This window comes from Odocoileus virginianus, chromosome 9 (genome assembly GCF_023699985.2).
Source record: "Odocoileus virginianus isolate 20LAN1187 ecotype Illinois chromosome 9, Ovbor_1.2, whole genome shotgun sequence".
Lineage (NCBI taxonomy): Eukaryota > Metazoa > Chordata > Mammalia > Artiodactyla > Cervidae > Odocoileus > Odocoileus virginianus.
The window spans coordinates 36,889,390-36,901,490 of record NC_069682.1 but is presented as its reverse complement, the minus strand read 5'-3'; the positions used below and the strand labels follow the sequence as shown (position 1 = coordinate 36,901,490).

At 43.3% G+C, this 12,101-nt stretch overlaps 1 protein-coding gene across 4 annotated transcripts in view; it reads left to right on the top strand.

Moving 5' to 3' along the window:
• RALGAPA2 (Ral GTPase activating protein catalytic subunit alpha 2) overlaps positions 1-12,101 on the top strand; it is a 269,834-nt gene that overhangs the window by 85,493 nt on the left and 172,240 nt on the right. For 2 of the 4 annotated variants that reach the window (XM_070472230.1, XM_070472229.1), the window contains exons 15-17: positions 919-1,156; positions 4,539-4,703; positions 9,165-9,305. In XM_070472230.1, the coding sequence (XP_070328331.1) occupies positions 919-1,156; positions 4,539-4,703; positions 9,165-9,305 (544 nt within the window). The remainder of the gene's footprint in view (positions 1-918; positions 1,157-4,538; positions 4,704-9,164; positions 9,306-12,101) is intronic. The other 2 variants (XM_020878409.2, XM_070472231.1) reach the window with 1 other exon arrangement.

Here is a 12,101-nt window from a genome sequence, read left to right as displayed (position 1 = left end):
AACGTGCACGGGGGCCACCAGGGAGCAGATAGAAAGGTCTGGAAGCCAGCAGAGATGTCTGGGCTAAACAGTGAGCAGACGTCCCTGGAGCCGTGAGAATGGGGACCAAGACCCAGGTGGAAGGTGGGCTGGCAGAGGGTGGAGTGAGTGTGGAAGATGGATGAGTGCGGACAGTTCTTTCAAGAAATTTGCTTCGAAAGGGGAAGAAAGGGCTGTAGCTCGAGGGGGCATCAGGGTTCACAGGATTCAAGGGAACTTTGTGAGCTTTGTGTGTTTGTGTGTGTGTGTGTGTGTGTGTGTTTGCGATAAGGAAGAATTGGATCATGTTTCCATGCTGATGGGTAGGAGCTGGGGAAGTTGGATGGGCAGGGGGTCCAGGTGACGTGGGGTTAACAGAAGTGCAGAGGTTGAGGGGGAGGCTGGGAGCAGGGAGAGGGGCACGCTCGGGAGAGCAGGGTGGGGGGCATGCTCGGAAGAGCAAGGCCCCCCCAGTGCCCGTCCACCCAGGGGAGGAGCTGAGCAGGCTGGGGCCTGGAGGGCAGAGGGTCTGCATGAGTCATCTGCTGCAAGTCAGGCAAGAGTGGGTCAGGTGGAGGTTTACCTGTGGGAGAGGCCCCTGCAGAGATGGGGGCAGGAATGTCTCAGAAGACAGAACAGGCTCCCCAGGTCCCGCCAGGACCAGCCTCAGATACTAGCGTCGTTTCAAATCAGTATCTGTTCAAAATGATAACTGATTTCACAGTAGCTCAAGTCTTGATTGCCATTGATCAGATGCATTTTCAGAAATTAAACTCAATACCCTAAAGCACATTTTACTTTAAAATTCATCTTATTAATAATAGTAATTTAAAATATTTTGTCAAAAGCACACTTCTTCCAAGTGACAATTGAATTCTTTCATCCATCGATTGTTTTCAGACACTCATAGTGGCCTGGATCCGAGCAAACCTCTGTGTGTACATCTCTCGGGAGCTCTGGGACGACTTTCTCGGGGTGCTGTCTTCCCTCACGGACTGGGAGGAGCTGATCCACGAGTGGGCCAGCATCATGGACTCCTTGACGGCTGTGCTTGCCAGGACTGTGTACGGAGTTGAGATGACCAGTCTACCTCTGGACAAGTTAAGTGAACAGAAGGAAAAGAAACAGCGAGGCAAAGGTATTCCATCTCTGGCTCCTCTGGTGACCCCGGGTGTCTGAGCTGTGTGTATGCACGCGTGCTAAGTCACTCTAGTCGTGTCTGACTCTTTCCGACCCTATGGACTGTAGCCCACCAGGCCCCTCTGTCCATGGGATTCTCTAGGCAAGAATACTGGAGTGGGTTGCCATGCCCTTCTCCAGGGGATCTTCCCAACCAAGGGATCGAACCTACGTCTCTATGTCTCCTGCATTGCCAGGCGGGTTCTTTAACGCTCCCACCACCTGGGAAGTCCAAGGCTGAGTAGGAATGTGTATTAATTCCCAGGCAGTCATTGCATGGAATTGCGTCAGCTGTACCAATGGTGTCTTTTTAACAGTGGCATTCAGTTGCATATCCAGCTCTGTGTCCCCTTCCTAACGATGATGGATGGAAGCAAGGGCTGTGGGGGAAGGAGGAGGGAGGAGGAGGACTGAGAGCTGTAGTGATAGCAGTGGTGGGGGGGCACCATCTCTGCCATCACCCTCACAGGAGGCTGTGAAATCCATGCCACTGTCCCCACGTCACAGACCCAGACACTCAAGGACAGAGTCCATAGTGATCAGCTCATTTGGGGGTCACACAGCTAAGAAGCGGTAAAGTTGGAAATCAAAGCCAGACAAGTCCCACTCAAGACACCCCAATATTTGTCATCTTTTCTGCTGCCTTTCTGGGGAAGATGGAGGATTCTGAGTGCTTGCCATGGAGTTGTTTAGCTTTGTTCTGTTTCAGGGTGAGAACTATTGTGAGACCTGGAGTCAGATCCAGCTGGGAACATCAGTGATGGTGTCTGTTGAGATGACACTTTGGAAGCCCATCCTCGTTACGTTTTTTAAGGCTGTGACACAGTCCTTGGATTAATTTCCTGTCCTCCAGCTTATTCTGTAACCATTTTGAGTCTGCTCATAGAAATACACATAATGCAATAGATAAAATATGTAAGGATTCTGGGACAGAATAAACAGTGTTGGAGCCCCAGCAGGTGGATAAAATGCAAGGATGCAAGTGAAGAGCCTCGGGGCTGCGTGGGGAGGCAGGGAGGGGGCAGATTTGACTCTGATCATCAACAGGGTAGCATCAGAGCATCACCTCTGTGTCCCTCAGAAGGTGTAAACAGCCTCCCTGCCTGGCTTTTCCAGGTCCTAGGATCTGAGAGGAGTTTTTCCTCCAAAGACTCCCAAAGGGCACGTTACCTGCCATGGTCAACTGCAACCTCCACAATGGTCTTAGCATAGGTCTTGTCAGTTAGCCTTGCCATGTGACAAAGCACCCCAAAATGGCTTCAAATAACGCTGTTTATTTTAATTATGATTTTATGGATTGGCAGTCAGGGTTGGCCTCCCTGGGATGGATCTGCTGGCCTCACAGCTGCACCTGCCGTCAACCGGGCTGTGACCTGCTCACAGCCCTGCTATCAGGCTGGCTAGCTGTCAACTGCAGTAGCGGAGGTGAAGGGGCCGAACACGCTTCCTCACCCCTGCAGGCTCGCTCAAGCTATTCACCTAATGGCTCAGGGTTCCAGGAGCAGCAGGAGGGCAAGCCCATTCTCAAGTGCATTTCAGATCTCTGCTTGGCCAGTGTTTGCTGCCACAGTATGTAATGTGTTGAAGCTCAGAGTCAGTGGAGGAGAGGATGACAGAGGATGTGGGATACAGCAAGTGCGAACCAATTATAATGATTCGTTAGCTGTAGAGATGTGTAATTAACATGACTGGTTCCTAGAGTGTCTCCACTGCTGTCTGTGAGTAGCTCCCCGGGGCACCAATTAGTAAGAGCAAGTCAGTGAGAAACCAAAACTAGCTGGTTGAGGTCCAGGGCGTTCCAGTGAAATTGTCCAATCCCAGCTTAGGTTTAGACTGTCTACTGCAGTGATGTCTTTACATACTTTAGGCAGAAGATCCTTTTTTTCCCTCCCTCATTGAAGCTATACAGAGCCCCTTCCTTAAAAAAATATACAAGAGTGGAGATATGGGATGAAGTCAGGGCAGGGAGCCCAGAGCCTGGGCCCTGGGCCGCTGTAGTGACCTCTATAGCAGCTCTGAGGGTCTCTGTGTAAACCCAGAGTCCAGGAGGGTCAGGATGCTTCCATCCAAGAACTTGATTTCCTAAGACTGTGGCTCTCAGCCCAGCAGAGTCTACCTGACGAGGATGCCTTTCAGGATGGAGGGAGTGGCTGAGACAAAGTAAGGATCTTCTCAAAACTCAGCACATTCCCCCACTCCTCAAATTCTTATAATCCTCCCTCCCTTTGAACCCCCAGAATATTCTCTTCCCTCCCACCATGTGAACACAGATTCATAGGCTTGTCAGAGATAAGCTTGTCTTGGGAGGGTAAACAACTTAAAAAAAAATGCTATTTATGGACAGATACAGAACAAATTTGGTTATTTACTTAATGACCATGACAAATATTTCTGATTTATTCATGTTGCTTTATTCCAAAAATGGATATAAATATTTACTGCAGAAATCCTTGCTGTGCAAACAGTAGACTTGTGGAAACAAAGGACACTCTCAGAAGAATCTGGGTGTGCAAATGAGCCACAGGTGGCATCTGACAGCCATGTGCCCAGAACCTTCTAAGTGTCTCTTTCTCTTTTCTTCTGTATCCGTTTTGATCCCTGACCACTCACTTGAGATATTTGTCTAGTGCAGTATGAGAGGAGAAAAGAGAAGATGAATCCCAGATCTTCAACATTTTACTGTTTCGGAGCTTCGCTTAAAATAGGAGTTTTGTATTGTTTGTAGCATTTGGTTGACTTTCCTCACTTGACTGTAATTAGAGTTTATGGGCATACATTTCTCTCAGGGATTTGTGGAGAGGTTTGCGTCTACAGGACGGAATACTGTTCTAAAATCAGTGATCTCTCATTTTCTGGTTTATAGAAGCATTTTTTGGAGTGTCCCAGAAGCAGTGGTTGGAGAAGGAAATGGCAACCCACTCCAGCATTCTTGCCTGAAAAATTCCATGGACAGAGAAGCCTGGTGGGCTACAGTCCATGGGGTCGAAAAGAGCCAGACACGCCTGAGGGACTAACACACAGAGGGAGCAGTGGTGTAGTTCATTTGACACTGTTCTTACATTGAGAAAGATCTATTCATGTTTTTGTACACTGGAATGAGTGCTGTGAAGATAGGAGAATTTTCTTGAGACCACTGAAGGGGCTTGAAAATTACTTTGGCAACAGGAATTTTCAGTTGCCTGATGGATGACTCACCTCCTAAATTGCAGTGTAGGAAGTGGTACCCTGCAGGAGAACCTACTGATTATGCATCATTCTGTGTAGGGGGTTTGCTGAGCGGCACGGGCTAGGGGAGGAATCATGAAGAAATCAGCCCCTGGATTGTGTTTCTCGTCTCATAGGCTGTGTTCCGGATTCTCAGAAAGGAAGCACTGTGGGGAGGTCCTTTTCTCTGAGCTGGCGGAGCCACCCTGACATAGCCGAACCCATGCGATTCAGGAGTGCCACCACGTCCGGGGCGCCAGGGGTCGAGAAAGCCAGAAACATTGTCCGCCAGAAGGCATCCGGTAAGCGCGAGTCCTAGTATTTCTCCATAGAATGGATGTAGAGGAAGTATAGGATTTTAATGGATTTATAAGAATTTTTTTTTTTACAGCTTTATAATAAATTCCACTCAAAACTTAAGTACGAGGCCTTTTACTGACTGAGATGTCACTATATCTTTTCAGCTTTCTGTCTGCTTTTCCAAATCATGGTTTTTACCATTTATTTCTAAATTCTGCCGCATGATAAAGAACAAGATGTGAATATCGAGTGTGATGTTGGTGCAAAAGAGAGAAAATTGGCGTTTTGTTTGAACCTTGAGGAAGATGGATTCTTGGTAATCGCACAGCCGGCTATGTTATTGTTGTTCAGTATTCATCTTAAGAGAGTGTGGAAACTTAGTCCAGCGAAGAAAAGGAGACTAAAGCTTTAGTTTTCAGGACTGGAGGAAGACATCTGTGTTTTCTGCTTCTTTGGAAAAGGGCACCTTACCTGTTTGTTTACACGTTGACCATACAGTCAGTTAGAATTAATAAGAACTTGAACGGGAACCTCCCGTTAATCGCACCGTTGCTACACTTTATTCTTAAAAAGAGAACTCTTTAGTAACTAAGCTTGTATACGGTATGTAATAAGAACAAATAAAGCTCCAAACCCCTCCCAGTGACTCTGAGGCTATAACTTAAGTTTAACACAGATTCCTGTATGGGACTTACGTGGCAGTCCAGTGGTTAAGACTTCGCCTTCCAGTGCAAGGGATGCAGGTTCAGTCCCTGGTCTAAAGATCCCACCTGCTTCACAGCCAAGAAAAACCAAAATATGAAGCAGAAGCAATATTGTAACAAATTCAATAAAGGCTTTAAGAATGGTCCACATCAAAAACAAAACCAAAGTTAAGACAGATTCGTGTAGGTCTGCTTTTCACATCAATAATGCCATGCAATTGAAATTGTTATTCAGTATGTTGACTGCAGAGAGAAAGCCACAATTTCCTCTGGTCATAAACCAAAGATTCATTGACACTCTGCATAGTTTCCAGTGCTCAGTCAAGGCTTACAACAGATGCCTTAGAATCCTGTTGTTTTTATGAAAATATATTACACATTAACCCTAACTGCCTCATTATTTTTCCAATAATATTTGTTGGTCATTATCCCTCATTTACTGCTTCCTTCATCCTCTTCCTGAGGAGAGACCCAGTTTCCGGAAACAGGCAGCTTTGGGGAAGGCTCATTCACCTATTTCCTTTCTCATCTGAACTCCTAAAGTCTCTTCTCTCTCCCCCCCCACTGGGTCCTCGAAAGGGATCAGAATAGGGGTTCGTGCCATGGTTGAGCCTCCCAGACTGCCTGTTGCCCCTCTCAACCCCTCAATTACAGAGGTGACTAAATTGCTCATTCAAAGCACTTTTTAAAGCATGGGTGGCTGCTCCCTTCTCCAGGGCATCTCCCCGACCCAGGGGTTGAACCCAGGTCTCCCGCATTGCAGGCAGATTCTTTCCTGTCTGAGCCCCAGAGAAGTCCAAGAATACTAGAGTGGGTAAGCCATTCCCTTCTCCAGGGATTGAACTGGGGTCTCCTGCCTTGCAGGTAGATTCTTTACCAGCTGAGCTTCCAGAGAAGCCCTCTCACATATTAACATAGACAGATGATTCTATGTTGCGTGTTCTATATGCCACTGTTTTTTTTTTTTTAATTTTTATTAGTTGGAGGCTAATTACTTTACATCATTACAGTAGTTTTTGTTATACATTGAAATGAATTAGCCATGGATTTACATGTATTCCCCATCCCAATCCCCCCTCCCACCTCCCTCTCCACCCGATCCCTCTGGGTCTTCCCAGTGCGCCAGGCCCGAGCACTTGTCTCATGTACCCAACCTGGGCTGGTTATCTGTTTCACCCTAGATAATATACATGTTTGAATGCTGTTCTCTTGAAACATCCCACCCTCGCCTTCTGTTTGACCAAAGCATAGCCATCGGAGAGATTGCACCTTCGTTTCTCAATAGGTATTCTAGACCAACAATACGATAGAGGTGCTGGTAGGTTTTAGAGAATCCTCTGTGCCTTTCTGTGGCAGTGTTCTCAATTGCCTGAGAAGTCATGCAAAAACAAGAACTTTCACGAAATCAAGTAAAGGTGCTTGTAGAGTATGTCACTTCAAAACCATAAACCTGACATTTGTAGCAGTCATTCAATCAAAAACACTTAGAACCCTAACCTTTAACAGATAGTGAAGATGAGAGCTATTGAGTTGGACAGATTTATTTTCTTCATGTATTGGGTTGGCCAAAAAGGTTCTTTGAATTTTACATAGAATCTTACAGAAGAGCACAAATTAACTTTTTCACCAACCCAATACTTTATACATATTGCAACCCACTCCAGTATTCTTGCCTGGAAAATCCCATGGACAGAGGAACCTGATGGGCTATATAGCCCATAGGGTTGTAAAGAGTCAGACACGACTAAAGTGACTAAACAACAACAATGAATATATATGTATTTCCTATTTTATATTTTTAAAATTATAAAATATTATGACTTTTTTGTTGCCTGTGAAGGCAATGATTTTTGAAGATTTTTACTATCATACTGTTTTATAAAAGTAATCTATCTAGACTACATATTAGAATTTTTACTCATTTCAATTTTTTTACATACCTTTAGTCTTCTGAGAAGGCCCAGAATATTCTCACAGTAGATTTTGGTTGTGTAGAGGCCCCTTTGAATGAGGGAACAACAGCTCACGACATTAGGTTTTGCACTGTTAGCATGAAGATGTTTGTTATGGAAGACCCATTTGAAAGTGACTTTTTTTCTGATCCCAGTAAGAGAGTATTATAAGATTATTCTAATTTGCCCCACAGACTATACTTAGACTCAGAAAATGTCAGTAATAGTGGTGAGAGGGAAATATAAAATCAGCAATTGTGGAGTGAGGAAGTGATGATTAATTTAACAGAGGATTAACTTGTTTGCACCTTAAAAGGACTGGCAGGGAGAATCTTAGAGAATTAAAAAGTTGACCTTGTTTTCCTGAGTGTGAATGATGCTAAAATCTTACATGTCTAAAGTGAATGGTTAAAGCAGATTTCCACACAAAAAGGTGCACTGGGAAGACCCAGAGGGATCGGGTGGAGAGGGAGGTGGGAGGGGGGACCGGGATGGGGAATACATGTAAATCCATGGCTAATTCATTTCAATGTATGACAAAACTACTGTAATGATGTAAAGTAATTAGCCTCCAACTAATAAAAATAAATGGAAAAAAAAATAATAAAAAAATAAAAAAAAATAAAAATAAAATAAAATCTTTGAACCAGAAAAAAAAAACCTTATATTTTATTATTTCTAAACTATCTAGTGATCAATTTCGGGAAAATGCACAATTATTTGACTTGTAAAAGGAAAACTTTTTAAATGAAGTGTCCCTGACGTTGAGACATGGACACATCTTTCAGGAAATTTGAAGTCAAATTAGTTTGATGTTTACACGGAAGTTGTCTTCACCTAAATAGTATCTAACATGTTTGTGATTATGCGTTGCAGACAGTTCTCTAGAGCTGGGAATTCTGGTAGTCAGAGAGTGGGGAAGAGACAGGAAAAGTAAGAAGTTTGTTTTGCTTTTTGCAAAAGCATCACTATAATTTGTAGGTCTATTTCATTAATGTTAAATAAAATCATGTGAAAATAATACAGTAAGTAAACTGTCCTAGTTTTGTTTTAAGGACTAAACTGGTTTTCCTGATGACGGTTTCATGTGTATGAGGCCTATCCTCTCCTTACGTCCATTCATTTCCTCAAATGGTTTTGAGTAGAAATATATAGTATATAGAAAAGCTAAGAACATCCTAAAGTTTGTAGTAAGAAATTATGGACTTAATCAGCACAAAGTGTGATTTCAAAGGCTATGTTTCATGAAGACTTTTACTTTTTTCCCAAATGTCAGATCCTTGAATCTTCAAGTTGACTTTTATGTGTTCTTGAGCTTTTACAATATTTGATTTACTAAATGATTTGCTTTTAAATGCAGTCATCTCTCAGTAAGCCTGATTATTTATGAAACAGTTTTGATCTTAAGTTAGATTCTTCCCTCCCTCACCATGGTCTTTTTGTTTGGGTCCTTTTAGAAGAGAAAACTGGTTATGACGTCTGCCCAAGTAAACAGACGACCCAAACACAAATCTGAGTCCCAGAAGAAAAAAAAAGGAAAGGCTCAACACACAAGGCCTTCTAAAAAGGAGATCGATCATTTGTGAATGGCCCGTTCTCCTCACCATCAGCATGACGGAAAGTTGGCTATATTTAGAGACTTATCATTAAATCCTGTGTGTTGTGCCAACTTCCTTTAAAGTCTGAAGTGACCTCCTCTGAATATTTAAAGTGAGCCCAGAAAAATAATAATAATAAGGAAAGGAAGAAGTGAAAGATCTTGATGTTCTTCTGACACTTGACTCTGTTGCTTTGTCTCTCCTGGAAGCTAAGCGAAGCCAGTCTATCAGCAACTGTGCTCACCTCTCTGAGGCTTTGCCCGCCACTAAAAGCGTCCCACTCCTCCTCCACACCGTGAGCGCGCTCTTCCCCGGTTTCTCTTACTCTTCTTGCTCCCACAGGCTGTCAGGTACTGTAATACTGTCTCTTCTGTCCTGCTGTGTCCCTGGGCTGCTCCCGCTTGCTCGCTTGCCCCTGGGTCTGCCTTCATTTGTTAATATCCCTGCCTCACGCATGTGTGCCCGGCCATTGCACTTGGCGTTAATTTTCAAAGAATATCAATTGTTTCTAGGTGGTTAGATGCTCAGTAGCAATTAAATAGTCAAGCAGAATCTCTGCATCTGGGCTTTGCATTCTGAGCTGAGAACTATACTTTTTTTCTTGGAATATAATTGCTTTATAATATGTTAGTTTCTGCTGTACAATGAAGTGAATCAGCTATGTATATACATATATCCCCTCCCTATTGGACTTCCTCCTGCTCCCCCCGACCCCTCTATGTCATCACAGAGCACCAGGCTGAGTTCCTTATTTTATGCAGCAGGTTCCCACTGTCTGTTTTACACACAGTAGCATATACATGTCAATGCTGCTCTCTGAATTCATCCCACCCTCCCCTTCTCCCACTGTGTCCACATGTCCAGAGAACCATAGTTTTTAAGAGGGGAAAACAGTGATGCCAGCCTTGTGTGTCTTGTATATGGAGCCTATAGAGTGGAAGGGAATCTTCATAAAATTCTACAATGGTTCAGAGCCTGCCAATGTTAGTGTGTTTGCTGGGCCTCCCTCAGAATGAATGAACTGGAAAAGTTATGCAGGTTAGAGTTCCTTGGAGTGAATAAATCATATTCATGTATAAAATAATGACCAGTTTACACGGATTCATACTGATTATTGAGTATGAAAGGTAACAATGAATAATAAAAACAATTTGAGTAAAAAAAATAACAATGGTGAAAATTGCTAATTTCCAAAAGAGTGTTATTCCAGGCCTTTAGCCAGTTAAAATTGAGTTCAGCTACGTATTGTTTATATACTTGCCCTTTCTGGTTTATTAAGATGTTGTTGCATCAAAAGTAATTATTAGCTTGAACAACTCAGCAAAAGGATTTATAGTGAATAATTAGGTCTGGGTCTACTTGTTTCTCTGTGATCCCAAAATGAATCTTCTTGCTGAAGAGGGAAATGTTTTCATGTCCTTTTGGTCTCAGAAAGATAGCATTATAGATTAGTATCTATTTAATATTGGAGATAGCTTAATTGTGGCTTTGAGTGGCAATAAATCATGTCATACTCTGGTTTAGCAAAGCAACATACCCCTGATGAATACATAAGATGTCATGTTACTTACTTCTAGAATATGATAGAAGAGTAAGAACTGCATTTCTTAGAAAGCTCTTTTTGTCTGGTAAATACTGAAAGTGGAAAATAGTAAGAATGGTACATGAGAAGATGGCCACCAGTCAGTTAAATCACTGGTGAACATTAACTGCTTCACAATTTGGTTAAAAAAAAAAATACTCCTACCTGGAGATGATTAAAAAAGTATTTTAACTAGTTTTGCTTTCTATTTGGCTGATATATGCCTATAAGGTGAAAAGTTTTCCTTTTTCACATCCCATTTTTTTCCCCACCCCATTTTGTTTAAGTTTTTTTTAACTAGTTTGCCCAGAATATGTTCTCACAAATCTCTTCCTGTTAGTCATCTCATTTTGGAGTTTTTTTTCTCATTCATTATTATATTTTGGTTGACTCAGGTTCTCAATTCCCGTATGTATGTACACAGTTCCAACAGAAATTGAATACGATTTCAAGCAGGGATTCTCAACTGGGGACAGTTTGCCCCCCAAGAACATTTAGCAGTGTCTGGAAACATTTGTGGTCATCAAGCCAGGGTCCTGCTCCCTGCATCCAGGGATGCCGCTAACCATCTTTCAATGGACAAGGCTGCTGCTACTGCAGAGAGCCGTCTGACCCAAAATATCAGTGGCACTGAGGTCTGAGAGACCTTAGTTTAGGGTGGAATGAAGCAGGCCGTGCTTGCTGTATGTTTCTGTGCCTCCACCCTCCTCCTCCTGGTTTTACGGCGAAAAGGACCTAGCGGTACAGTGACTTTGAGGACGATCTGCTGATGTTTCATCTGAAAACCACCATTTGCGAGTGCTTCCCTCGTCTGATGCCATGTCTTCTGCACTAGAGAAGTGATCCACAGTCCCGTATGACTCTTGTATTAAAGGCCTGGGCCCAGAACAACGTGTATCAGTCCTCACTCTGAGATTTTATGTCCCCCATGGGCTGGCCCACGAGAGGATTAAATGTGTGCTCCATTTTGAATTCTGGTGCTGGCCTATCTTGCTGACCTGTTGCTGAATACAGATGTAGTCGGCTACATACACATTCGTGTGTGCATAATACACAGACACTTTTTTTTGGCTGTGCTGGGTGTTCTAATATTACTGTACCCAGGCTCTCTTGCAGCGAGCAGGGGCTACTCTTTGCTTGCAGTGGGGTGGCTTCCCTTGTTGTTCCTGTGTCCCCTGCATTGGCCGGCAGATTCCCAACCACTGGGCCACCAGGGAAGTCCTACAGACACTTTTAAAGTTGCCCCTCTTTACTGTAGGTGACAATCGGCTAACTTTGTGTTCTTTTAGGTTAACGTTTCTTGGTTTGGTTTCTTGTCCTAACAACATGTGTTTTAATAATATAACCATTAGACTATTTCTTCCCTTCATCCACTCTGATGTCTTATTCTGATCCCTTTGGGACGCCTTATTTGATCACACCAGAATTCTGGGACAGTCACGACCACCTGTATTCTGTCAATTCGTGTGAATAGCTGCATAAAAGAACACTTTGGGGGTGGAACTGGCAATTTCAGTGACTTCCTTTTTTTTTTTTTTTCTCTTCAATGGAAACAGTTATTTCC